The sequence below is a fragment of the Theropithecus gelada genome, chromosome 19 (assembly GCF_003255815.1).
Source record: "Theropithecus gelada isolate Dixy chromosome 19, Tgel_1.0, whole genome shotgun sequence".
NCBI classification, from domain to species: domain Eukaryota; kingdom Metazoa; phylum Chordata; class Mammalia; order Primates; family Cercopithecidae; genus Theropithecus; species Theropithecus gelada.
Genome location: NC_037687.1, coordinates 38769401 through 38796505, shown reverse-complemented (window position 1 = coordinate 38796505; position 27105 = coordinate 38769401). Strand labels below are relative to the sequence as shown.

Here is a 27105-nt window from a genome sequence, read left to right as displayed (position 1 = left end):
GGCAAGGGAAGCCAGGCGCGGTGGCTCACGCCTGTAATCCCAGCACTTTGGGAGGCTGAAGCGGGTGGATCACTTGAGGTCAGGAGTTTGAGACCAGCCTGGCCAACATGGCGAAATCCTGTCTCTACTAAAAAATACAAAAATTAGCCGGACGTGGTGGCACATGCCTGTGGTCCCAGCTACTTGGGAGGCTGAGGCACAGAAATCACTTGAACCCAGGAGATGGAGGCTACAGTGAGCTGAGATCGCACCACTGCACTCCAGCCTGGGTGACAGAGTGAGACCCTGTTTCAAAAAAAAGAATGAGGGCAAGGGGGTGTGTGGAGTGAACGGAAGGCAGAAGGTAGCTGTCCAAGACATGCTCAGCAAATGCTAGCAGAGAGGGCAGGCAGGGCTTGAGGCTGAGATGGTACTTGCTCAACTGGTTGGGGAGGGGGTTCCACATGGTTTTTCCTTGCCCTCACCTACTCCCCCGCCTCCCCCCCCAGAGAAGTGTTCGAGCCAACAGTGGAAAGAGGTGAACTGGTAGTCAGGTACCGCGTGCGCAAGTCCTACAGTCGCCGGACCACTGAAGCCACCTGTAAGTGAACCCTGTGCCCCACTGCCCTGGCCTGGAGCTAAAGGCTATAGAGAATCTGACTGCTGGGCTTCTATAGATGTGTCAGCCAAATGTTTCTGAAGGCCTTGGGATACTAGCATGGCAGAATCACAGCCCCTAGAAATAACAGATTTGTGGAACCACAGAGAACTTTCAAGGAATAGAATCTTAGACACAGTAAATCTTAGAAACACCAAGGCTAGGTGTGGTGGCTCATGCCTGTAATCCTAGCACTTTGGGGGGCCGAGGTGGGAGGATCACTTGAGCCCAGGAGTTCGAGACCAGCCTGGGCAGCATGGTGAAACCCTGTTTCTACCAAAAAAAAAAAAAAAAAAATTAGCCAGGTATGGTGGCATTCCCCTATAGTCTCAGATACTCGGGAGGCTGAGGTAGGAGGATCACCTGAGCCCAGGGAGGTCGAGGCTGCAGTAAGCCATGATCACACCACTGCACTCCAGCCTGGGTGACAGAGCAAGACCCTGTCTCAAGAAAGAAAATAAATAAATAAATGAAAGAAAAGAAACACCAAACCTCAGAGCCATTGGATCTTAGAAGATGCAATGATGATGATAATGATGAAGATAATGACAATCACGAAGAAATGATGATGATGAAATAATGTTGAGATTAGATGGTGATGATGTGATAATAATCACAGGCAACCCCAGCACTACCTACGTGGCAGGCTCCATTCTAAGCATTCTACATGTATCATTTAACCCTCAGAGCAACCCAAGGACACGGGTTTCTTTTTTCTTTTTTTTTTAGACAAAGTCTTGCTCTGTCACCCAGGCTGGAGCACAGTGACACAATCTCAATCTCAGCTCACTGCAACCTCCACCTCCCGGGTTCAAGCAATTCTCATGCCTCAGCCTCCCGAGTAGCTGGGATTACAGGCACATGGCACCACGCCTGGCTAATTTTTGCATTTTTAGTAAAGATGGGGTTTTACTAACCCCGTCTTTCTTGGCCAGGCTGTTCTTGGAATTCCTGGTCTCAAGTGATCAACCTGCCTTGGCCTCCCAAAGTGCTGGGAGAATAGGCGTGAGCCACCGCGCCTGACTGGAGGTGGGTTTCTTATCACCTTCACTTCACAGATGAGGCAGCTTTGGAGCAGAGTGATTAAGTCACTTGCCCAAGGCCACACAGCTTGTAAATTGGATAGCTGGGATTTGAACCCAGGCACTTTTGCTCTGAAGTCTATACTTTTTTTTTTTAGACAGAATCTTGTTCTGTCACCTAGGCTGGAGTGCAGTGGCATGATCTCGGCTCACTGCAACCTCCGCCTCCTGGATTCAAGTGACTCTCCTGCCTCAGCCTCCCGAGTAGCTGGGACTATAGGCGCATGCCAAAACGCCTGGCTAATTTTTGTGCTTTTAGTAGAGACAGGGTTTCACCATATTTGCCAGGCTGGTCTTGAACTCCTGACCCCATGATCCACCCACCTCGGCCTCCCAAAGTGCTGGGATTACAGGCATGAGCCACCGTGCCCAGCCTGAAGTCTATACTCTTCACTGCCACACTCTACTACCTCTTGGAATTATAGATTGGTAGAGAGAGAGAATCGATCTTGGCCTGAAAAGTTATATGCATATACTCTACACCCTTATATTTTTGAAATAATAAAATCTTAGAACTATAGACTCTCCATTAGAAGACTTGAAAGTCATGGAAGGTCTCAGCTAAGGAAGGGATCTCAGAAGCCCAGTCAAATCTCTTCTTTCGGCCAGGCGCAGTGGCTCACGCCTGTAATCCCAACACTTTGGTAGGTCTAGGCAGGCAGACACTTGAGGTCAGGAGTTCGAGACCAGCCTGGCCGGCATGGCAAGACCCTGTCTCTACTAAAAATACAAAAATTAGCCAGACGTGGTGGTGCACATCTGTAATCCCAGCTACTCGGGAGGCTGAGGCAGGAGAATCACTTGAATCCGGAAGGTGGAGGTTGCAGTGAGCCGAGATAGTGCCACTGCACTCCAGCCTGGGCGATAGAGAGAGACTCTGTCTCAGAAAAAAAAAAAAAAAAAAAGAATCTCAGGCGAGGCGCGGTGGCTCATGCCTGTAATCCCAGCACTTTGGGAGGCCAAGGCGGACAGATCACGAGGTCAGGAGTTCAAGATCAGCCTGACCAACATGGTGAAACCCCATCAAAAATTAGCCAGGTGTGGTGGTGCACGCCTGTAGTCCCAGCTGCTTGGGAGGCCGAGGCAGGAGAATTGCTTGAACCTGGGAGGCAGAGGTTGCAGTGAGCCGAGATCAGGCCACTGCACTCCAGCCTGGGTGATAGAGCAAGACTTTGTCTCAAAAAAAAAAGGAGCTCATCTTTCAGTTAGGGAAACAGAAATTCAGAAAGAAAATGGAAGAGCTAGGTCTCTTCCTAGCACACAACGAGAAAGCCGCCAGGGCCCCAGGGGGATGTTTGGAAAGGGCTGGGAAAGACATTTATTTAAGAAGAGAAGGAAGAAGCAACGATGTTCCGGTGATTTAACTGAGTAACATACAGCAGCCATTCTCAGGGTGTGAGCCTGGTCCCCTGTGGTCCCCGAGACCTTTGCAGGGGGCCCATAAGGTCAAATCTATTTTCATACTATTACCAAGACATTATTTGCTCTTCTGCTTTCTCATTCTCTCACGAGCATTCAGTGCAGTTTTCCAGAGGCTCCCTGATGTGGGATGATGTCATCCATCACTCTGACAGCCGATGGACCTTGTATATTCTTGTTTTAAAAATCTATCAGGCTGGGCGCGGTGGCACACGCCTGTAATCCCACCACTTTGGGAGGCCAAAGCGGGCAGATTGCTTGAGGTCAGGAGTTTGAGACCAGCCTGGACAACATGGTGAAACCCCATTTCTACTAAAATACAAAAATTAGCTGGGTGTGGTGGTGCATGCCTGTAATCCTAGCTACTCGGGAGGCTGAGGAAAGAGAATCGCTTGAACCTGGGAGGCGGAGGTTGCAGAGAGCCGAGATCGCACCACTGCACTCTAGCCTGGAGAACAAGAGTGAGACTCTCTCTCAAAAAAAAAAAAAAAAAAAAAAATTAAATAAACCTCATAGGTTTTCTTTTGAGGCCTAGGAGTTTGAAACCAGCGTGGGCAACATGGCAAAACCCCACCTCTACACTAAAAAAAACAAACACAAAAATTTGCTGGGTGTGGTGGCACACGCCTGTAATCCCAGCTGCTCAGGAGGATGAGGCAGGAGAATCACTTGAACCCAGGAGGTGGAGGCTGCAGTGAGCTGAGATTGTGCCACTGTACTCTAGCCTAGGCGACAGAGTGAGACTCTGTTTCCAAAAAAAATTTTTCTTTTTTTAGAGATGGGGTCTGGCTATGTTGCCCATGCTGATCTCCAACTCCTGGCCTCAAGTGGTCCTCCTTCCTTGGCCTCCCAAATTGCTGGGATTACAAGCGTGAACCACTGTGCCCAGCTAGTTTTATTTTTGAATACAGAAATATTGATATATATATACACACACACATATATATATGTAACTCACATAAACAAAAGCTCTTTCTAGTCCTCAATAATTCTAACAATGTAAAGGTGTCCTGATGTCAATTTGTTTGAGAATGATCATATAACAATGAAAATGGATAAATTACAATTACACCCAACAACAACTAGATTATAACTATTTCATAGATATCATGTTGAGTGAAAGAAGCCAGACACGAAAGAGAATATACTATGTGATTCCATTTTTATAACATTTCAAAACTAATCTATTGTAACAGAAATCAAGAAAGTGGCTACCCCTAGGAGGGCAGGTCATGTTCTCTTCTTGTCCTGAGTGCTAGTTACACATTTGTGTTTGATTTGTGAAAATCCACTGAGTTGGCCGGGCGTGGTGGCTCACGCCTGTAATCCCAGCACTTTGGGAGGCCAAGATGGGCAGATCACCTGAGTTCGGGAGTTCCACACCAGCCTGACCAACATGGAGAAACCCTCTCTCTACTAAAAATACAAAATTAGCCAGGCGTGGTGGCACATGCCTGTAATCCCAGCTACTCGGGACGCTGAGGCAGGAGAATTGCTTGAACCTGGGAGGCGTAGGTTGCGGTGAGCTGAGATTGCGCCATTGCACTCCAGCCTGGGCAACAGGAACGAAACTCCATCTTAAAAAAAAAAAAAGAAAAGAAAAAGAAAAGAAAATACACTGAGTTGCTTACTTACAATTTGTGCAGGTTATACTTCAATAGCAAGAAATATATATATATATATTTTTTTTGAGACGGAGTCTCGCTCTGCCGCCCAGGCTGGAGTGCAGTGGCCAGATCTCGGCTCACTGCAAGCTCCGCCTCCCGGGTTTACGCCATTCTCCTGCCTCAGCCTCCCGAGTAGCGGGGACTACAGGCGCCCGCCACCTCGCCCGGCTAGTTTTTTGTATTTTTTAGTAGAGACGGGGTTTCACCGTGTCAGCCAGGATGGTCTCGATCTCCTGACCTCGTGATCCGCCCGTCTCGGCCTCCCAAAGTGCTGGGATTACAGGCTTGAGCCACCGCGCCCGGCCAGCAAGAAATATTTGTGTGTGTGTGTGTTGTTTGAGATGGGGTCTTGCTCTGTCACCCAGGTTGGGGTGCAGTGGCGTGAACTCAGCTCACTGCAACCTCCACCTCTGGGCTCAAGTGATCCTCCAACCTCAGCCTCCTGAGTAGCTAGGACTACAGGCATGTGCCACCATACATGGCTAGCTTTTGTATTTTTTCTAGAGACGGGGATTCGCCATGTTGCCCAGACTGGTCTTAAAGTCCTGGACTCAAGTGATCCGCCAACCTCAGCTTCCCAAAGTGCTGGGATTACAGGCATGAGCCACTGCATCCGGCAAAATAAATATTTGTATTTTATTTTATTTTTGAGACAGAGTCTTACTCTGTCACCCAGGCTGGAGTGAAGTGGTGTGATCTCAGCTCACTGCAACCTCTGTGTCCTGGGTTCAAGCAATTTTCCTGCCTCAGCCTCCCCAGTAGCTAGGACTACAAGCATGTACCACCACACATGGCTAATTTTTGTATTTTTTTGTAGAGACAGGGATTTGCCATGTTGCCCAGGCTGGCCTTGAACTCCTGGACTCAAGTGATCCACCTGCCTCTGCCTCCCAAAGTGCTGGGATTACAGGCGTAAGCCACTGTGCCCGGCAAACAAAATATTTTTAACAACTGGTACAGCAGGGCACTGACCCATCAGGGTGCCCACTGGAGCAAGAGTGTGGCCAGGCTTTACGCCTTTAGTTCCCTTTGAGAGAAGGTTCAGGGGGTCCAGAGGAGGAGCTGGGGTGGAAGTGGCAGGTGCTGAGGGCAGTAGTTAATTTTGAATCAGTGCAGAAGTATATCAGTGTTTCAATAATGGGTCTATCCCTACTGGTGGGTGAATGGCACCTGAATGTCAGCCCTGCCCCATGGCTCTGTCCACCCCAACGTTGCATGCAGTGAACAGCCTGGGCATCAGTGAAGAGCTGAAGGAGAAGCTGCGGGATGTGATGGTGGACCGGCACAAGGTGGCCCTGGGGAAGACTCTGGGAGAAGGTGAGTCCCCCTGCAGCATACACACATCCTTCTGAACTTCTGAGATCCTGCACTTCCACACTCCCACCCAACTATAGGAAATACAGTCCCCACAGGCCATCTGAGGTCAGTGTCTCCCTCTGGCCCCCCACAGGAGAGTTTGGAGCTGTGATGGAAGGCCAGCTTAACCAGGACGACTCCATCCTCAAGGTGGCTGTGAAGACGATGAAGAGTGAGTTATATGCACATGTGTGGGACCCCCAGCCCCTTCCCTATGCCCCTGAGAAAGAAGAGAGCAGAAAAGTTAACAGCAAGTTAACCATAGCCTAGAACTTCTGGTGTTTCCAGATAGGCAATGGAGCCCCTGCCAGGTACTTCAACAGAAGGAATTGAATACGGGGAGATTAGTATAAAGGTGGGAAATGGGCTGAAGGAACATCTGGGGCAGGGAGGGAAACCAGAGATGAGCAGCAGCAGGAAGTCACTTCCACCCCTAGGCCTGAAGGACAGAGGGAGCAAGTGGTGTTACCAGAATCCACAGCTAGGGACACCAGGCAGGAGCTGGTATCACAAAGTTAGAGGTTGCTCTGTGGGAGCTAAAAACCCAGAAGAACACTTTGGGAGGCCGAGGCAGCAGATCGCTTGAGTCCAGGAGTTCGAGACCAACCTGGGCAATATGGTGAAACCACATCTCTATGAAAAAAAAAATAATATTAACAATAACAAAAAATTAGCTGGGTATGGTGGCACATGCCTGTAGTCCCAGCTACTTGGGAGGCTGAGGTGGGAGAATCGCTTGAGTCTGGGAGGCAGAGGTTGCAGTGAGCTATGATCATGCCACTGCACTCCAATCTGGGTGACAGAGTGAGACTTTGTTTTAAAAAAATAAAACACACATGGCTGGGCATGGCGGCTCAAGTCTGTAATCTCAGCACTTTGGGAGGCTGAGGCAGGTGGATCATCTGAGGTCAGGAGTTCGTGGCTGGCCTGATCTACATAGTGAAACCCCACCTCTACTAAAAATACAAAAATTAGCCGGGCGTGGTGGCGGGCACCTGTAATCCCAGCTACTTGGGAGGCTGAGGCAGGAGAATCGCTTGAACCCTGGAGACAGAGCTTGCAGTGAGCCGAGATTGCGCCACTGCACTCCAGCCTGGGCGACAGAGCAAGACTCTGTCTGAAAAAAAAAAAATTGAAACACACACATGCACACACGGGAGACACAACCACCACCAAGGGAATACCAGAAGCAGAGGGTAAAATACCCTGACTTCTCCCTTCCTCCCCGCTACCTGCCAGTTTCCCATCAGGGCCTACCTCTCATTGGCAAATCCCAAGAGGAAACCACTAGGAAAGGGAGCCAGGGAAATGTAGTTTTCAGGGGCTGGCCCGCTGTGATACATAGCGGAGCGGGAGAAGCTCTAGAATGAGGAATACCTGGCTGAATCATTTACCAGCCATGCGATCTCAGGCAAATGACTTTCCCTCTCTGAGCCTCCCACCTGTCATCTGGAAAAAAGGACCCTAATGTCCTCATCTTCCAAAGCTGTGAGGCAAAGCACTTCATGCTGAGGGTGGCAAGTAGGACATGCTTGTTAATGTGGACTAGGACTATATTATTTACATCATCAGAGAGGGCAGGAGCCATTTCAGGGTTACATAGCAGAGGAAGTCCAGGGCTAAGTTCGTCACACACAGGGAAGGAGAAGCATAGGGGGTTCAGATTGGGGCTGGTGGTGAGTAGAGAATGATCCTTTCTGAACTACAGGGCTTAAAAGCTTGGGCTATGAAGTCATTACCCACTCATTCATTATTGAGCACCTCCTGTGTACCAGGTTATTTTTGTTTGTTTGTTTCTTTTGCTTTGTTTTGTTTTGAGAAGGAGTCTCACTCTGCTGCCCAGGCTGGAGTGCAGTGGCGTGATCTCGGCTCACTGCAACCTCCCCCTCCTGAGTTCAAGCGATTCTTCTTCCTCAGCCTCCCAAGTAGTTGGATTACAGGCGCACGCCACCACGCCTAGCTAATTTTTGTATTTTTAGTAAAGACAGGGTTTCACTGTGTTGGCCAGGCTGGTCTCAAACTCCTGACCTCAGGTGATCTGCCTGCCTTGGCCTCCCAAAGTGCTGGGATTACAGCCGTGAGCCACTGCACCCAGCCTCAGGTTTACGTTTTTTGTTTTTTGGTTTTTGTTTTTTGAGACAGAGTCTCACTCTGTCACCAGGCCGGAGTGCAGTGGCATGATCTCGGCTCACTGCAAGCTCCGCCTCCCGGGTTCACGCCATTCGCCTGCCTCAGTCTCCCAAGTAGCTGGGACTACAGGTGCATGCCACCACGCCCAGCTAATTTTTGCATTTTTAGTAGAGATGGGGTTTCACCATGTTGGCCAGGATGGTCTCGATCTCTTGACCTCGTGATCCACCCGCCTCAGCATTCCAAAGTGTTGGGGTTACAGGTATGAGCTACCACACCTGGCCTACGTTTTTTGTTTTTTGAGACAGAGTCTTACTCGTTGCTCCGGCTGGAGTGCTGTGGCAGGATCACAGCTCACTGTAGTCTCAACCTCTGAGGCTCAAGCGATCCTTCCCACACAACCTCTCACTGGTTATAGTCTTGGCCTGGGTCTGAATCCCAGCAGTGCAACCTTGGGCAAGTCATTTTGCCTCTGTGAGCCACAGTGTTCTGAACTGTTAAATGGGATGATACTTGTATGGGTCCCCAGGGAAGGTAGGGAAGTGCTAGGGAGCAGCCTGGGTGGTTGTGAACAGGTGGACCCTGGAGCTAGACTGCCTGGGTTTGAGATCTGCCTCTTCCACCTCCAAGCCGTGTGTTCGTTCCCTTAGGCAGACTCTGTAACCTTTCTGTGCCTTGCTTTCTTCATCTTTAAAGTAGAGATAGGCCAGGCACAGTGGCTCATGCCTGTAATCGCAGTGCTTTGGGAGGCCGAGATGGAAGGATCACTTGAGGTTAGGAGTTTGAGACCAGCCTGGACAACATAGCAAGACTCCCTCTCTTAAAAAATTGGCCGGGTATGGTGGCTAACACCTGAAATCCTAGCACTTTGGGAGGCCAAGGTAGGCAGATCACTTGAAGTGGGGAGTTTGAGACCAGCCTGACCAACATGGTAAAACCCCATCTCTACTAAAAATACAAAAATTAGCCGGGCGTGATGGTGCATGCCTGTAATCCAAGCTACTTGGGAGGCAGAGGCATGAGAATCTCTTGAACTGGGGAGGCAGAGGTTGCAGTGAGCCAAGATTGCACCACTGCACTCAAGCCTGGGGGACAAGGGCGAAACTCCATCTCAAAAAAAAAGAAAAAATATATATATTATATATATGTATGTATAAATATATATATTTTATATATGTATGTATAAATATAAATTTTATATATGTATGTATAAATATATATATTATATGTATGTATAAAAATATATATATATATGTATGTATGTATATCCGGGATGGTGGTGCGTGCCTGTGGTCCCAGCTACTCAGGAAGGCAAGCCTAGGAGTTTGAACCCACAGTGAGCTGTGATTGCTGTGATCACATCCATCCTGGGTGACAGCACAAGACCCTGTCTCAAAAACAAAAAACAAAACAATAAAATGGGAATGATAATAGTAGCACCTGAGAAGATTAAATGAGTTAATATATACAAAGTTGGCCAATCGCAGTGGCTTACTCCTGTAATCCCAGCACTTTGGGAGGCCGAGGCGGGCGGATCACGAGGTTAGGAGATCGAGACCATCCTGGCTAACACGGTGAAACCCTGTCTCTACTAAAAATACAAAAAATTAGCCAGGTGTGGTGGCATGCACCTGTAGTCCCAGCTACTCGGGAGGCTGAGGCAGGAGAATTGCTGGAACCCGAGAGGCGGAGTTTGCAGTAAGCTGAGATCGAACCACTGCACTCCAGCCTGGGCGACAGAGTGAGACTCCATCTCAAAAACAAAAAACAAACAAACAAACAAAAAAACCCACTCTCTCTCTATATATATATATATACACACACACATAAAATGCTGAGTACGGCACCTGGTACTTACTAATCATGTTTGATGAAGATGAGTGATCATGATGATGATGATGATGATGATGGAGAGGAGGTGGAGAGAGAGTCCTCCCTCTCCTCCCCTCCACCACACCCACCTTTCTCTCTCCCTCAAGTTGCCATCTGCACAAGGTCAGAGCTGGAGGATTTCCTGAGTGAAGCAGTCTGCATGAAGGAATTCGACCATCCCAATGTCATGAGGCTCATCGGTGAGAGAGGAGCAGATTCAAGGGGTCTACAGGCCCCATGGGGGCCATTGCAGAGGGAAGACCCCTTCTTCTGGCCATGGGAAGATCAAACTTCCAGGCTTCCTGCTCCCCGCTCCTTCAGGGTCAGCAAGCTTCCCCCTCCTACTCTCCCTCAGCTTGGAATGTGACCTCTGACCAGTCCCAGAAATAGCTGAGGTCCCCAGGAGGGCTCCGGAAACGTCCCTGGGAACTGTGCTGGAAACGGCTTCTCTGCAGCTCGGTCCTTGCCACTGCCAGTACCCCCCAGACAATATGGTGGCCAGATTGGATGGGGAGTGAGAAGGAGACGCTGGAGGCTGGTTGGGAGGGGGCTTGGCTTCCCCTTCTGCCCAGTAGGAGTGACAGGGCTATCTGGGGGGCTCAGGTGTTTGTTTCCAGGGTTCTGAACGAGAGAGCTTTCCAGCACCTGTGGTCATCTTACCTTTCATGAAGCATGGAGACCTACACAGCTTCCTCCTCTATTCCCGGCTTGGGGACCAGCCAGTGGTAAGGGGCATTTAGTCATCCAGTCTACAAATATTAACTGAGTATCTATCAGGTACCCAGGGCTGCTCAGACCCTGGGAAGACCATGGTGACCAGGAGCTTACTCTCCTGGAGCATGTCTTCCAGCAGGGGAGGGGCAGACAATAAACAAGCTAATAAATACCTGAGCAAGATGATTTAAGTGTTTCAGTGCTAGGAAGGAAATACACTAGGATGGATGATAAGGAGGCCAGGCAGTGAATTTGGGTGGACGTGGAAGATCTTGCTGAGGAGGTGATTGTGAAGGAGTTGGGGCTGGGGGGATGTCTGGAGATCTGGGCAGGAAGCGATCCCAACAGAGTGCACAGCATAGGCAAAGGCTCAAAGGTGGGAATGATCATTGTTTGTCTGAAGACCAGAGGGGAGTCTGGGGAGTGTCAGTCAAGGGCAAGAACATAGGCGATCAAGTCCGAAAGGAAGGCTGGAGCAAGTTTATAGGACCTTGCAGGCCATGGAGAGGGGTTGGGTTGAATTGTCAGGGCCATGGGAAACCAATTCGGGCAGAGCTAGAATTGCACAAAGGGATAGAGGGAGGAGGGATCACATCAGGGACTCTGTTGACCTCTCCTCCCACCTGCCTTGGCTCCCCAGTACCTGCCCACTCAGATGCTAGTGAAGTTCATGGCGGACATCGCCAGTGGCATGGAATATCTGAGTACCAAGAGATTCATACACCGGGACCTGGCGGCCAGGAACTGCATGTGAGTGCCTTTCAGGACACCCCCACGCTGCTCCCACACTCCCTGAGGGAGCTCCCTCCCTCCTTCTTAGGATGGAAGCGGGGCTAGACACCCACGAAGGGCAGGTCAGAACTCAGGGCCAGGAAAGTCAGTAAGGGGGTCTGGGAAGGCTTCCTGGACGAGGTGGGTCCTGAACTGAGATCTGGAAGGAGCATTTGGATGTGGAGAGGGAAGAGACCAGAAAGTGGGCTCAGTGCACAGCATGAGGTGAGCAAAGGGACTGAGGTGACCGATGGGGGTGGGGACATGTGAGCCCCATCTCTGTCCCGCTCCATGCTGGGTGACTTGCCTGGGGCTGCCCTTTGGAAGCGGCCACACTGTATAAGGAAACCAAACTCCCCACCAATGAACAAGCAGAAAACAGGCCAGACAGGGCGCGGTGGCTCACGCCTGTAATCCCAGCACTTTGGGAGTCCGAAGCAGGTGGATCACTTCAGGCCAGGAGTTCGAGACCAGCCTTGGCGAAACCCCCTCTCTACTAAAAATACAAAATTCATCCGGGTGTGGTGGTGTGTGCCTGTAATCCCAACACTAGAATTGCTTGAACCCGGGAGGTGGAGGTTGCAATGAGCCGAGATCACATCACTGCACTCTAGCCTGGGTGACAGAGCGAGACTCTGTCTCAAAAAAAAAGAAAGAAAGAAAAAAGAAAATAGTAACCTGTAATCCCAGCCATTCCTAAGGCTGAGGTGGGAGGATTGCTTGAGCCTCGAGACCAGCCTAGGTAACAACAGTTAGACACCATCTCAAAAAAAAAAAAAGAAAAAAAGAAAGAACAATAAATCCCCCAAAAGCCAGAATAGAGGGTAAGGGGAGGGTAGAGGGTGGAGGGAATGGAACCACAGAGTTAGAATATTAATCTCGGCCAGGTGCCAAGCCAGGTGCTCGCACCTATAATTCCAGCCCTTTGGGAGGCTGAGGCAGGAGGATCACTTGTACCCAGGAGTTCAAGACCAGCCTGGGCAACATAGTGAACCCTGGCTCTACAAAAAATAAATTATCTGGGCATGGTGGTGTATGCCTGTGGTCCCAGCTACTTGGGAGGCTGAGGTGGGAGGATTGCTTGAGCCCAGGAGGTTGAAGTGAGCCATGATGCTATCACTTCACTACTGTCTGGACAACAGAGCAAGACCTCATCTCCAAAAAAATTGATGTATATTTTCCATACACTAAAATATACACATCGTATATGTGCAAGCTCAGCTCACTGAATTTTTATGGGTATAGACCCATGTAACCACTAGATCAAGGTAAAGAATATTTGTTAGCCCCAGCAGGCTCCTTCATGCCTCTTCCTCTTTCCAATCACTACCGCCGAGTGGTACCCACTATCCTGACTTCTCAGTGTTAGTTTCGCCTGTTCTGAAAAGTCATACAAATGGGATCATGCAGTTTGTACTGCTTTGTGTCTGGCTTCTATGGCTCAGCATGATGTTTTTGAGATGAATCTGTGTAGGAGTAGTTTGCTCTTTTTCTTTGCTGTGTGGTATGGTATTTCATCGTATGAATGTCCTGTCCCATGGATTTTCTTTCTTTTCTTTTTTCTTTTCTTTCTTTCTGTCTCTCTTTCTTTCTCTTTCCTTCCTTCCTTTCTTTTTTTCTTTCTCCTTCCTTCCTCCCTCCCTCCCTCCCTCCCTTCCTTTGTTCCTCCCTCCCTCCCTACCTCCCTCTCTCTCTTTCCCTTTCTTTCTCTTTCGTTCCCTTTCTTTCTTTTCTTTTTTGTTTTGACAGAGTGTTACTCTGTCCTTTAGCGTGGGGTGCAGTGGCATGATCATAGCTCACTGTAGCCTCCAACTACTGGTTCAAGCTATCCTTCTGCCTCAGCCTCCTAAGTAGCTGGGACTACAGACATGTACCACCATGTCCAGCTAGTTTTTAATTTTTTTTGTAGAGACAGGGTCTTGTTCTGTTTTCCAGGTTGCTCTTGAACTCCTAGCCTCAAGTGATCCTCCCACTTTGGCCTCCCAAGGTGCTGAAATTACAGGCTTGAGCCACTGTGCCTGGCCTTTTTTTTTTTTGAGACAGAGTCTCACTTGCTCTGTTGCCCAGGCTGGAGTGCAGTGGCGCGATCTCAGTTCACTGCAACCTCCGCCTACTGGGTTCAACTGATTCTTTTGCTTCAGCCTCCCAAGTAGCTGGGATTTCAGGTGTACACCACCATACCTGGCTAATTTTTGTACTTTTAGTAGAGACAAGAGTTTCACCATGTTGGCCAGGCTGGTCTGGAACTCCTGACCTCAAGTGGTCCACCTGCCTTGGCCTCCCAAAGTGCTGGGATTACAGGCGTGAGCCACCGTGCCCAGCCATGTTCTGTTTTTTAATCTGGCTGCTGGTTACACGGGTGTGTGTGTGAAAATTCAGTGAGCTGCTCACTTACGACTTGTGCACATTTCCGTATGTACAGTATACTTCAAGAAAAAAAAAATGCTTTTTCATCAAGGAATCAAACTCAAGGAAGGACCTTAGAATCTAGCAAAGAGCCAAAGTTGGGAAGGCCTGAGGAAGCCCTTTGTCCCATCCTCATTTGACAGAGTGAACAAGAAGTAAAGCAGTTCCCTTCTGGAATGGGGTGAAGATTTGGGAGACATATCCCCACCCCGCAGCCAGGACAGTGAGGGGAGGAGGTGCAGATGTGTCTGAGAGCCAGGGCAGACTTCCTGGTGGAGGTGACCGATGCCCTGACCCTGTTCCTTTCCCCAATCCAAACAGGCTGAATGAGAACATGTCCGTGTGTGTGGCGGACTTCGGGCTCTCCAAGAAGATCTACAACGGGGACTACTACCGCCAGGGACGTATCGCCAAGATGCCAGTCAAGTGGATTGCCATTGAGAGTCTAGCTGACCGTGTCTACACGAGCAAGAGTGATGTGGTACGTGCATCCCCACCAAGAGTGGGGAGCCATGGGAGGGCATGGCCTGACTGGGCGGCTGTGAATGCAAGGGTCACAGGGACATGTTGGCTTCCCTTTGCAGGGGCTTGTCTACATGGGCTAGGCATGTCTTGGAGTATGGTGGGCATCTCTGAACAGTGGTGCATACATGCCCAGGATAAATACAGGCCCATGTGTGCATGGTAGCAGTGTAGACAGTTTAGGTTAGAAGAAGCTGCAGTGATTATGTGTGCATGCACACACACTCGTAGAATGTGGACAGCCAGGGTGTGCAGAGTGGCACATGAGCTCATGTGTCCATGAAGTGTGTATATGCGTGTGATGGTGAGCATGTGTATGCATCCACAAAAGTTACTTATTCATGTGTATACCTGTGTCAAATACTTTACATATATTTTTTTTTCTTTCTTTTTTTTTTTTTCTTTTTTTGACATGGAGTCTCATGCTGTCATCCAGGCTGGAGTGCAGTGACATGATGATCTCGGCTCCCTGCAACCTCTGCCTCCCGGGCTGAAGCGATTCTCCTGCCACAGTCTCCCGAGTAGCTAGGGTTACAGGCGCCCACCACCACGCCTGGCTAATTTTTGTATTTTTAGTAGAGATGGGGTTTCACTACATTGGCCAGGCTGGTCTCAAACTCCTGACCTCAGGCGGTCCGCCCACCTCAGCTTCCCAAAGTGCTGGGATTACAGGCGTGAGCCACCGCGCCCAGCTAAAGTATTATGTTTCTGTGAATACTTGTGACGCTCCCAGAAGATGGTTGTGAACATGTGTACATAAGTGTGGGTGTACCCATGAACCTGGGTATTGGGGCAGGTGATTCTGTGCAGGAGAGACCGTCTAATTCCCTCCCCTCTGCCCCATACAGTGGTCCTTCGGGGTGACAATGTGGGAGATTGCCACAAGAGGCCAAACCCCATATCCAGGCGTGGAGAACAGCGAGATTTATGACTATCTGCGCCAGGGAAATCGCCTGAAGCAGCCTGCGGACTGTCTGGATGGACTGTGAGGACCCTTAGGTTTCCCCCAACCCAGAATTCATTCCAAACCCCTGACTACCCCCACATGGCCCTCACAGGTCCAGTACTCTCTATTACCCGGACAGAATCCCTGAGAATGCTGAATGACCCACTTGCCCCTCACCAATGCTCTGAGTAGGGCCACCACTGGCCAGTGGGGTGCAAATCAGCTGAAGACACCCTTTCCTCCTTTGTCTGTGTCTGGAATGCAGGCTGAATCAGTCCCCTGGCTCCCCACCCCCAGGCCAGGTATCCTTGGGTAGTGAAGAAGAGCACAGTCTTACCTGGCGGCCCTGCCGTTGGAACATGCACTCCCAGAGACTTCTCATTCCAGACTCCTGAGCACACCATGCTTCCCCCACCTGCTCCTCAATACCCAGGACTCTCTGCAAAACCCTCCAGTTTGTTTTATTGACCTTCTCCAGACTCAGGTCTCCTCTGAGATGTTTGCAGGATCCTTTAGGGAATGCTTATCAAACTCTGCAGTATTAGAGCATGCGGAGAAGGCCGTGACATTTAGCCAGCACTTTGAGGGTAAAGAGAGGAGGCTGGCTGGGTCAGGAGGAGAGAGCCTGGGGCTTCAGACTCCTCAGTCCACCTTGGGTACTCCAAGAGCTGAGAGGAGTAAAAATAACAGTTAACATTTTTTTTTTTTTTTTGAGACGGAGTCTTGCTCTGTCGCCCAGGCTGGAGTGCAGTGGCCGGATCTCAGCTCACTGCAAGCTCCGCCTCCCGGGTTTACACCATTCTCCTGCCTCAGCCTCCCAAGTAGCTGGAACTACAGGCGCCCGCCACCTCGCCTGACTAGTTTTTTGTATTTTTAGTAGAGACGGGGTTTCACCGTGTTAGCCAGGATGGTCTTGATCTCCTGACCTCGTGATCCACCCGTCTCGGCCTCCCAAAGTGCTGGGATTACAGGCTTGAGCCACCGCGCCCGGCCAACAGTTAATATTTTTATAGAACTGACTAGAAGGCACTGTTTTAGGTGCCTGGCATGTGTTAGATCATTTGGTCCTTACCACAGCCATATGGTGTGGAGAGGTATCATTACGATTCCCATTTTGCAGATGAGAAAATCCAGTCCTACAGGGAGGGTAATTTATTTTTATATATTTATTCGCGTCTTGCTCTGTCGCCCAGGCTGGAGTGCAATGGCTTGATCTTGGCTCCCTGCAACCTCCCAGGTTCAAGCGATTCTCTTGCCTCAGCCTCCCAAGTAGCTGGGACTACAGGCACATGCCACCACACCCAGCTAATTTTTTTTTTTTTTTTTTGTATTTTTAGTAGAGATGGGATTTCACTGCATTAGCCAGGATTGTCTTGATATCCTTACGTCATCATCCACCCGCCCCAGCCTCCCAAAGTGCTGGGATTACAGGCGTGAGTCACTGTGCCCAGTCTGGGAGGGCGATTTATTTGTCAAAGTTTGCACAGCTGGTGTGTTTATTATCTATATCCCCACATCGAGTAGTTTAAAACAGCAAACATTTATTATCTCCCATGGTTTCTGAAAGTTGGATATTGGGAACAGCTTATCAGAGTGATTTTGGTTCAGGATCTCTAATGAAGTTACAAAGATATTATTGGGGGCTGCAGTCATCTGAAGCTTGGGACTGGAAGATTGCTTTCAAGGTGGCTTACTCACATGGCTGTGGCAGGAGGCTTCAGTTCATTGCCAGGTGGAACCCTTGGTGGCACTGCTTGATCTTACTCACAACGTGGCAAGACAAAGTGTGAGGAAGCCGCATGCCTTTTATGACCTAGTCTCAGAAGTCACACACGCCATTGCTTCTGCCAAATCAGAAGCAAGTCACTAAGTCCTGCCCATGCTCAAGAGGAGACGATTTATTCTCCATCTTTTGCGGGGAGGAGGGTCAAAGAATTTATGGGTCTATTTTAAACCAGCACAGCTTGTAAGAGGCATAGCCAGGCTTTGATGCAAGTCTGCTCTGGGGAGCTGGGAAAGTCTGTTCTAGCAAACCCTCATCAGAATACTACTCCATACCCAGCCAGGTTTCCCAAGACCCTTCCCAGCTCCTGAGTCTCCCAGGACCCAACTCAGAAACTCTTGGGAATTCCCAAATCCCCATAGATGGCTTCAAACTGCTGAGGCTCCCTCCAGTCCCCTAAAATGCCCCCAGTCCCCTGAGTGTCCTAAAACATCCCCAGGCTCCCAGAATGCCCCCCTTCTGAGTCCCTGCTCAATCTCCCAACCCTCGTTTTGCTGCCCTAGGTATGCCTTGATGTCACGGTGCTGGGAGCTAAATCCCCAGGACCGGCCAAGTTTTACAGAGCTGCGGGAAGATTTGGAGAACACACTGAAGGCCTTGCCTCCTGCCCAGGAGCCTGACGAAATCCTCTATGTCAACATGGATGAGGGTGGAGGTTATCCTGAACCTCCCGGAGCTGCTGGAGGAGCTGACCCCCCAACCCAGCCAGACCCTAAGGATTCCTGTAGCTGCCTCACTTCGGCTGAGGTCCATCCTGCTGGACGCTATGTCCTCTGCCCTTCCACAGCCCCTAGCCCTGCTCAGCCTGCTGATAGGGGCTCCCCAGCAGCCCCAGGGCAGGAGGATGGCGCCTGAGACAACCCTCCGCCTGGGACTCCCTCTCAGGATCCAAGCTAGGCACTGCCACTGGGGGAAACTCCACCTCCCCACTTTCCCATCCCAGGCCTTATCCCCACCTGAAGCCCTATCTTCCTACCTATCCCACCTCCATCCCAGACAGGTCCCTCCCCTTCTCTGTACAGTAGCATCACCTTGAAAGCAGTAGCATCACCATCTGTAAAAGGAAGGGGTTGGATTGCAATATGTGAAGTCCTCCCAGGTATTAACATTCCAAGACTCTAGAGTCTAAGGTTTAAAGAGTCTAGATTCAAAGGTTCTGGGTTTCAAAGATGCTATGAGTCTTTGGTTCTAAGGACCTGAAATTCCAAAGTCTCTAATTCCATTAAAATGCTAAGGTTTTAAGGCCTACTTTTTTTTTCTTTTTTCTTTTTTTTTTTTTGAGATAGAGTCTCGCTCTGTTGCCCAGACTGGAGTGCAGTGGTGCAATCTTGCCTCACTGCAACCTCCACCTACCAAGTTCAAATGATTTTCCTGCCTCGGCCTCCCAAGTAGCCGGGATTACAGGCACCCGCCACCACACCTGGCTCATTTTTGTATTTTTAGTAGAGACAGGGTTTCATCATGCTGGCCAGGCTGGTCTAAAACTCCTGACCTCAAGTGATCCACCCACCTCGGCCTCCCAAAGTGCTGGGATTACAGGCATGAGCCACTGCACTCAACCTTAAGACCTACTATTCTAAGGCTCTGAGATTCTGTGGTTTTAGATTTTCTGGTTCTCATATTTTTGTTAAGGCCTCAAGGTTTTAGGTTTTAAAGCTCTAAGATTCTGATTTTAGGATCTAAGGCTCTATGATTCTAGATTTTTATTTTTCTAGGGTTCAGAGTCCTTAGAATGTAAGATTCTAGATTCTAAAGATTCTTTAATTCTAGACATGGAGGTTCTAAGGCCTAGTGTTCTAAAATATGATGTTTTAAGGCTCTGAGAGTCTAGATACTCTGGCTGTAAGACTCTAGACCATAAGCCTTCAAAATTTTATCTTCTCAAGTTCTAAGATTCTAATGATGATCAATTGTAGTTTCTGAGGCTTTATGATAACACATTCTCTTGTATAAGATCTTACATCCTAAGGGTCAAAAGCTCTAGAATCTGTAATTTAAAAGTTTTAAGAGTCTAAAGATGGAGTTTCTAAGGTCCAATGTTCCAAGATGTGATATTCTAAGACTTACTCTAAGATCTTAGATTCTCTGTGTCTAAGATTCTAGATCAGATGCTCCAAGATTCTAGACGATTAAATAAGATTTTAATGGTTTGTTCTGTTTCAAGGCACTTTAGATTCCATTGGTCCAAGATTCTGGATCCTAAGTATCTAAGTTATAAGACTCTCACACTCAGTTGTGACTAACTAGACACCAAGTTCTAATCATTTCTAATGTTGGACACCTTTAGGTTCTTTGCTGCATTCTGCCTCTCTAGGACCATGGTTAAGCATCCAAGAATCCACATTTCTAAAATCTTATAGTTCTAAGCACTGTAGTTCTAAGGCTCAAATGTTCTAAGTTTCTAAGAGTCTAAAGGTCCACAGGTCTAGACTATTAAGTGCAATTCCAAGGTTCTAACCCTATACTGTAGTATTCTTTGGGATGCCCGTCTCCTTTTTAGCCATCATTGCTTCCTCCTCCCCTCCTGTGGGGGTGTGCCCCCTTCAAGCCTGTGCAATGCATTAGGGATGCCTCCTTTCCCGCAGGGGATGGACGATCTCCCGCCTTCCGGGTTATGTTGCCCCCCTGAGCCAATCCCTCATCTTCTGAGTATACAGTGTGGACTCTGGTGCCTTCAGAGGGGCTCAGGTCACATAAAACTTTGTATATCAATGAGCTTCTGTCTCCTCTTGTCTCCTTTTAGCTGTGATGTGGCCCCATTCCCTGGCAATTCAGTTTCCCCCATCAGAAAAAAGGCTTGGTGGGGTCTTGGAATTCGCTCCTCACTAAAGAGGGTAGAGATGAACATACAGATAGACAAAAAGACACACAAGCAAAGAGACGCAGGCTCGCAGAAACGCCCAGTGAGGAACTGGCATACGGACCCAGCATCACAGACACACACACACCTGTGCCCCGCAAAGTAACAGACACATGAATTAATGGACACACCCGGGAGGACCTGGTCACAAATAAAAAGACTGAAATTCAGATGCATAGAGTAACACAGACACACAGAATTACACAGACACAAATATATTTACAAACATGCTCAGGCAGATACCTGCCACGAATAGGAAGAGACACAGACCCAGAGTCAAGTGACACAAATACTCAAGAGACGTGGAGATTACAACAGGTACTCACAGCCCCGAACCTTCAGACTGACATAGAAACACAGGCACAGAACACCTTCGACCATCACGGACCCACAAGGGACCTCCAGCCAAGACCAACCCACCGTGTCTGGCATGCACTGGCGAGCAGGCGTTCGCGGGTGTGGCCAGCAGCAAATGGAGAAACCCTTGGCAGCGCCCGGACGCCCTCCAGTGGCGACTCCTGAGAACCAGGGACAGTTCAATCCGGGCCACAAACTTTTTTAGAACAAATCATTGTGGGAAGCTGGGAGGAGAGAGAGAGGAAGTCGGACGTGGGCGAGGGGCGGGGTGTCTGGACTGGAACCTCTGGGCCCACGTGAGTGTCTGTCCCGCTGCTGAGTGGGTGCTGTGTGTCTGGGTTGCTGTAGTGTTCGCTTGTAGTGCAACTATCCTGTGTTATCTTTATCATTCGATGCCGCCTGCCTCTGCGGACCGTAGTGGGCACCTCTACACTGCAGCTGGGTACCTTACCCAAAGCAGATCAGAATTGGGGCCGGGCGCGGTGGCTCACGCCTGTAATCCCAGCACTCTGGGAGGCCGAGGCGGGCGGATCACTTGAGGTCAGGAGTTCGAGACCAGTCTGGCCGACATGGTGAAACCCCTCTCTACTAAAAATACAAAAATTAGCCGGGCGCGGTGGCGGGGACCTGTAATCCCAGCTACTCGGAAGGCTGAGGCAGGAGAATCGCTTGAACACGGGAGGCGGAGGTTGCGGTGAGCTGAGATCGAGGCCCTGCACTCCAGCCTGGGCAACAAGAGCGAGACTCCGTCCCAAAAACAAAACAAAACAAAACAAAACAAAACAAAAAAAAAAAGAACTGGATGCGTCTGATCTGACGCACGCCTGTTTGTTTACGTCTGCGGGGTGTGCCTTTGTCTAAGTAGAGATGGTGTGTGGCTTCTGCGGGCTTAACGTGTGGCTCAGGAGGCAGTGGGCGTCTGCATCATGTATCCCGATTGCGTCTTACTCGAGTTTTGTTTTCTGAGTTAGAGGCGACAGGTGGTGCAGCATTAGACACAGGGAAGCTCTGTGGCTTTTGTATTCATGAGCGCGAAGGTTAATGACGGATCCGTGGGTTTGAGCTTGTCAATACAGACGCCAGACAGCCCGATTTACGGGAACAGCCGATTAGAGGATTGGAGAGGGCGGTCGGTGAACTTCTGGATGTCTTTCGTAAGGGGAAGGCTCTATGGTCGCGTGCAGAGCGCCCGTTCCACGTCAGGCACCGACCATAGAGCAAGGCCGCCGCGGACTACCCAAGGGAAGGGGAGGCCGTGTCCTTTACAACTAGCCTCCCGTTGTTAGTCTAGTCTCTATAGCCAAACCTTCGGGACTCTCTAAAGTCAAAATTTTGCTTTTACTAAAGGCAACTGGGTTCCTTCCAGATTACGAACTGTATATCCACTTAATATCTATTTCGTATACCTCCTCCTACAGCGAAATTTGTGAGGCAGTCCTCTGAAGCACGGCCAATCTGGGGCACTTTTCCTAAAACGAGCCATCTCTACGCTTTAGTGAGCTAAGACAATAACTGCGATTGGTGGGCAGATTGTTTTGAAACCGCCCTAACGGCAAGGGGCGGGCCCCTGGTGAATTCATCTCTTTCCGGTTTCTTAAAGGCAACAGGAAGGAGGGGTTTCTGACGACCCTCCATTTGATTGGTTCTAGTGGTTTTACCCGCTCGGACTCCTCAAGGGGCGGGAGATGTACACCAATCGGAATGTGTGTTACAGAGACACTTAGTTTGATGAAAGGACTGCGCAGGAAAGGCCGTCGGACGCTCATTCTGAGATCTCACCGCTGATTGGTCCAAAGCGTTACTCCCTTATTTTCATTGGGCTTTACTGCAGCCGGCGCGCGAGAGCTACCCAGTCAGCGCACGCTCCGCCTCCTGCCTTTTCCCGCCCTCCGCTCCGGCCTCGGCTTCGACGTAGGCCAACGCTTCCTACCCGGTAGCTCCTAGGCCTTCTCGTTGCCGTTGTTTTGAAAACCGCACTCTGATTGGCTAGGTTTCCGGGCCCGCGCCCGTTGCCCCATGCACTGACCAATTGGCACTCGTATTACATCGGACGAGGCACGGGTGAAGGGGGAGGCGGTGGCGGCGGCCATTTTGAGCCGCCGCCGCCATTGGAGTGGGCCCCCCCCCTTTCCCCCTTCGCCTCCTGACAGGAAAGGTTTAAGGGGGACAGAGCCCTGGGAGGCCGGGCCGGGCTCGGGGGCCACCCCGGGGGCCCGGGCCATGGATGTGCGCCGTCTGAAGGTGAACGAACTTCGCGAGGAGCTGCAGCGCCGCGGCCTGGACACTCGAGGCCTCAAGGCCGAGCTTGCTGAGCGGCTGCAGGCGGCGTTGGAGGCCGAGGAGCCTGACGACGAGCGGGAGCTCGAGGCCGACGACGAACCGGGGCGACCCGGGCACATCAACGAGGAGGTCGAGACCGAGGGGGGCTCCGAGCTGGAGGGGACCGCGCAGCCACCGCCGCCCGGGCTGCAGCCGCACGCGGAGCCCGGCGGCTACTCGGGGCCGGACGGACATTGTGAGAGTGCGCGGGGCGGGGGCCGGGGAGCCCGGAGCCTGGGCCGAGGAAAGGGCTGTGGGACGCGGGAGTCCAGCGCCTGAGGTCGGGGAGACGACCTGAGGATCGGGGGATCCCGCTACCCGCCGCCGAAAAGGATCTGGGGACAAGGGCCCCGGCACGACCGGAGGGTGGATCCAGACGCTCGGTGCAGGGGGGACACTGGGGGAGGGGCCTCTGGGTTTCGGAGGTGAGGGACGGGGGTGGCGGGGAGGATTCCTTACCGTAGGGATCGGAGACCGGAAACTGGTTTCTGGAGCCGAAGAGAGTCGGAAGAACAAGAGGTTTTCCATTTGGGTTGGGAGGGTCTCGAAAATGGAGATCTTGGGGTTCGGAGCTCCTTGGGCTTGGCGGCCTGGCCAGCCCAGCGTGTGGGCTGCGGGGTGGGGAGCCGTGTTTCCAGGGTGGGGAAAGAATGTCCAGGTGTGCGGGGCTGCGAGAGTTTTGAGGAAGCAGAATCCTGGAGTATGCTGCTGGATGCGATCCTGGGAGTTCTCCTATTTGCTTCGGGGGTGGGTGGGTGAGGTGGAGGCGCTGGTGTCTGTGGCTGGGGAGGGTCTAATGGACTCAGTGCTTTGGAGTTTGGCTGGTGAGCATTTAGGGGCTGCGGGAGATTGAACGAGGGGGCACCCCCATCTCTCTTCCGGGGCTGGAAGGCCACCCTTGAAGCAGGCACAGCCTGGACATTTGGTGCTGGGAGATCTGGGGACTTTCTGGTTGGCTTCTAGAAGAGGTGTAGGGAGCCCTGGTGCGGAGGGGGAGAGGATTTTTCCCTCAACAAAGGATCTGGGGGTCTAGAGCTAAGAAGACTGAGGACAAATAACTCTGAGGCTGCTGCTGAATGGTCTAGAGCTAACTGTGGGCTTTTTGGAGAACGGGGTAGCTGCGGGTGGGATGGGGGCAGATGAGTTGGTAACATTCCAAGTGGATGAAATATGTGGCGGGAGACAGAGGATCCTGTGTCCAGCACAGAAGGAGTATGTATCTGGCTTAGCGAATATGGGGAGGGGGGAGGCTGTAGGGAGCAAAGAGAAAGAAAACCTGTTGACTTCACTGGAGGCCTCAGAGTGGAGTGTGGGGAATGTTTCTGGACCTGAGCGTCTCCAAGAGATATGGTCGGTTCCCAGAAGCAGTTATTTGTGTACCCAGGGAGTGGGGGCCTTCAGCGGGAAGCACAGAACTCTGCATCAGCCAGGAGGTGTGACTCTGGGAATGGGTTCCGGTAGATCTGCGGTTGTCTGAGGAGAGGAAACCCTGGTATAGGACGGAGTGAATCTTCAGTTAGAAAAAAGCAACTTTCGGGCCGGGTGCAGTGGCTCACGCCTGTAATCCCAGCACTTTGGGAGGCCGAGGCGGGCGGATCACAAGGTCAGGAGTTCAAGACCAGCCTGGCCAACATAGTGAAACCCCATCACCCGTCTCTACTAAAAATACAAAAATTAGCCGGGCGTGGTGGTGGGCGCCTGTAGTCCCAGCTACTTGGGAGGCTGAGGCAGAAGAATCGCTTGAACCTGGGAGGGGGAGGTTGCGGTCAGCCGAGATTATGCCATTACACTCCACCCTGGGCAACAAGAGTGAAACTTTGTCTCAAAAAAGGAAAAGGAGCTTGCTTTCTTTCTCTTTTTTAAAAATACAGATGGGGTCTCGCTATGTTGCCCAGGCTGGTCTTGAACTCCTGGGTTCAAGTGATCTGCTCACCTCAGCCTCCTGAAGTGCTGGGATTACAGGCGTGAATCACTGCACCAGGCCTCAGGGCAGGTTTCTAGTAGGACTGGGAAATGGGGGGACTGGAAAGGTTAAGGAGTAAGTAGAAGGGATTCTGGCGTAAGAATTTGTGGATTTTTTCTGAAAAGAGGGCACCATGGGACTTGGGGCTAAGGGAATGAGGACAGAAATGAGGTAACAGTGGAGACAAGATTTGGGATTGGCATTGGATACTTGTTCATAAGAGATAGAGTTTCCCGGAGGGAGATAACTCGAGTGTGGATTTGGGATAGGCAATGGCCTAGAGATTATCTAGGATCCAGGTGCTGGAAAGAGAACTTCCCATTGCAGAGACTTGTGAAGAAAGGAGTGGGCCTGTGTGTGTGTGTCTAGAGCAGGAGGGACCGTGGCAGGAATGCCTAGCAAGAAAGGGTAGTGGGGTAGTAGTTACTTGGTGGTCTGGCCAGAGAGTCATCTCTGAGAGGAAAGCGAATTAGGCGCTTTGGGGCGTAGATTCTAGACTCAGACAGACTTCGTTTCAAATCTGGCTTAAAGATATTGGCAAGTCACTTCATCTCTGTGAGCCTGGTTTCCTTACGTGTAAAATGGGGTTAATCAACAAATAGTGTGTTCGCTGTAGCCCCCGGGGGTGTTACGAATGAAATCGCATGTGTGAGAGGCTTAGCACTGGGCCTGCCTTTTGTTAGAAGGGGGATGTTTTAGGGAGTGGAGAAGGACCCTAGAATCATAGCCTCTCCAGGAGAGGCTGCCTCTGTGGACACAGGAGAGATGCTCAGGAAAAGAGGCTTTGTGGGAAGCGGAGTACTGCGCTTGGAGCCTGGAAGCAGCAGAATAGTTTGAAAGGGCCCTGTGTTCCAATTAAGGAGATAATGCTGTTTCTTCTTCCTCTCTCTGTTACTTGCTACAACAAAGTCCTTTGAGCCCCCTTCATGCCTTCCTTAAGCCCTCCTTCAACCTTGGTCAACAGACCTGTAGCAAACCACGTGACCTGTGACTTTCCTCGCTTTGGGCTGCGCCTGGTTTGTGCCCAGATGTATTTATCCTCTGAGAAGGTATCCAGTCAGTTAGCAAGTGGCAGAATAGTCTCTCCTTCCCTTTGGTTCTGTCCCATGGCTCCTGGCATAGCCAGTAGTAGGGCCCTTGGGGCCCTGACTGAGAGCTAGCTCCTGGGGAGGAGAGCCTGTATGCTGCCCATCCTAGCTTTCTAAAATTCTCTCTGGGTTGGGCTGCAAGGTTCTTGAGGGAATCTCTGGTTTTAGTTCCACCTCTGAGCTTTCACATGTGTTATCCCAACCCCAGTAACATTCTCCATTCTCATCACTGAGTCATCACCTATGTATCCTTTGAGTCAAGGCTTATCTGTTATTTTCCAGGTCCCTTTCTTAGCTCCTGGTACTACTTTGTAGCCTTCAACACAATCATATTAAATTTTTGCATGTATTTGTTTTAAGATTTGTCTGTCTCCCTAAACTGAAGGCTTCAGTGGGGCAAGTTTGTCTTCAGCTGTATCCCAGGCTCTGGAGTATAGTATGCACTCCATGAGCTTAAGTTGAGCTCCTGGGCCCACAGATGCCTTCTGGACCCTTTGGTCCAGGGTTCTCCATGAACCGCCCCTCTAATTGGCCATTTTAAATTTTGTTTTAAGATGCCATGGACAATATTACCAGGCAGAACCAATTCTACGATACCCAAGTCATCAAACAAGAAAACGAGTCCGGCTACGAGAGGAGACCACTGGAAATGGAGCAGCAGCAGGTCTATCGCCCAGGTAGGAAAATACACGTTTCATCTCTTTGGATGGAAACAGAATCTATGTGGAGCCTTTACCCTCTGCTTAGAGTGTGTCTTCCCAGAGAAACTATGCATCTTTTTTATTGGGGAATTCATCTAGACTTTGTCACTCTGGCAAGAATTGTTTAAAGGAAAGATCTCAGTCCTACTTCCAAGTGTTGGGAGAGGGGAGGTTCCACGGTATCTGTATGAAAGTGATGTTAGTCGGTGGCTCAAGCCTGTAATCCCAGCACTTTGGGAGGCTGAGACGGGCGGATCATGAGGTCAGGAGATCGAGACCATCCTGGCTAACACGGTGAAACCCCGTCTCTACTAAAAAATACAAAAAATAAAATTTGCCAGGCGTGGTGGTGGGCACCTGTTGTCCCAGCTACTTGGGAGGCTGAGGCAGGAGAAAGGCGGGAGCCCGGGAGGCAGAGCTTGCAGTGAGCTAAGATCCGGCCACTGCACTCCAGCCTGGGTGACAGAGCAGGACTTTGTCTCAAAAAAAAAAAAAAAAAAAAAAAGGCCAGG

At 50.4% G+C, this 27105-nt stretch overlaps 2 protein-coding genes across 13 annotated transcripts in view; both read left to right on the top strand.

The window, feature by feature from the left end:
* The window catches only part of AXL (AXL receptor tyrosine kinase), a 45452-nt gene extending 25431 nt beyond the window's left edge, over positions 1 to 20021 (top strand). For 3 of the 4 annotated variants that reach the window (XM_025366289.1, XM_025366288.1, XM_025366290.1), the window contains 9 exons: positions 489 to 580; positions 6027 to 6122; positions 6256 to 6333; positions 10271 to 10363; positions 10767 to 10888; positions 11518 to 11627; positions 14376 to 14535; positions 15425 to 15561; positions 17809 to 18553. In XM_025366289.1, coding sequence (XP_025222074.1) covers positions 489 to 580; positions 6027 to 6122; positions 6256 to 6333; positions 10271 to 10363; positions 10767 to 10888; positions 11518 to 11627; positions 14376 to 14535; positions 15425 to 15561; positions 17809 to 18160 — 1240 coding nt within the window. In that variant the 3' untranslated portion in view covers positions 18161 to 18553. Of the gene's footprint in view, positions 1 to 488; positions 581 to 6026; positions 6123 to 6255; positions 6334 to 10270; positions 10364 to 10766; positions 10889 to 11517; positions 11628 to 14375; positions 14536 to 15424; positions 15562 to 17808 lie in introns of all 4 variants that reach the window. The other variant, XM_025366287.1, reaches the window with a different exon arrangement.
* A 549-nt stretch (positions 20022 to 20570) lies between these two features.
* The window catches only part of HNRNPUL1 (heterogeneous nuclear ribonucleoprotein U like 1), a 47675-nt gene continuing 41140 nt past the window's right edge, over positions 20571 to 27105 (top strand). For 2 of the 9 annotated variants that reach the window (XM_025366294.1, XM_025366292.1), the window contains exons 1-2: positions 22401 to 23037; positions 26447 to 26569. In XM_025366294.1, the coding sequence (XP_025222079.1) occupies positions 22743 to 23037; positions 26447 to 26569 (418 nt within the window). In that variant the 5' untranslated portion in view covers positions 22401 to 22742. Of the gene's footprint in view, positions 20819 to 22400; positions 23038 to 23288; positions 23406 to 26446; positions 26570 to 27105 lie in introns of those variants that run through there. The other 7 variants (XM_025366297.1, XM_025366295.1, XM_025366300.1 and 4 more) reach the window with 6 other exon arrangements.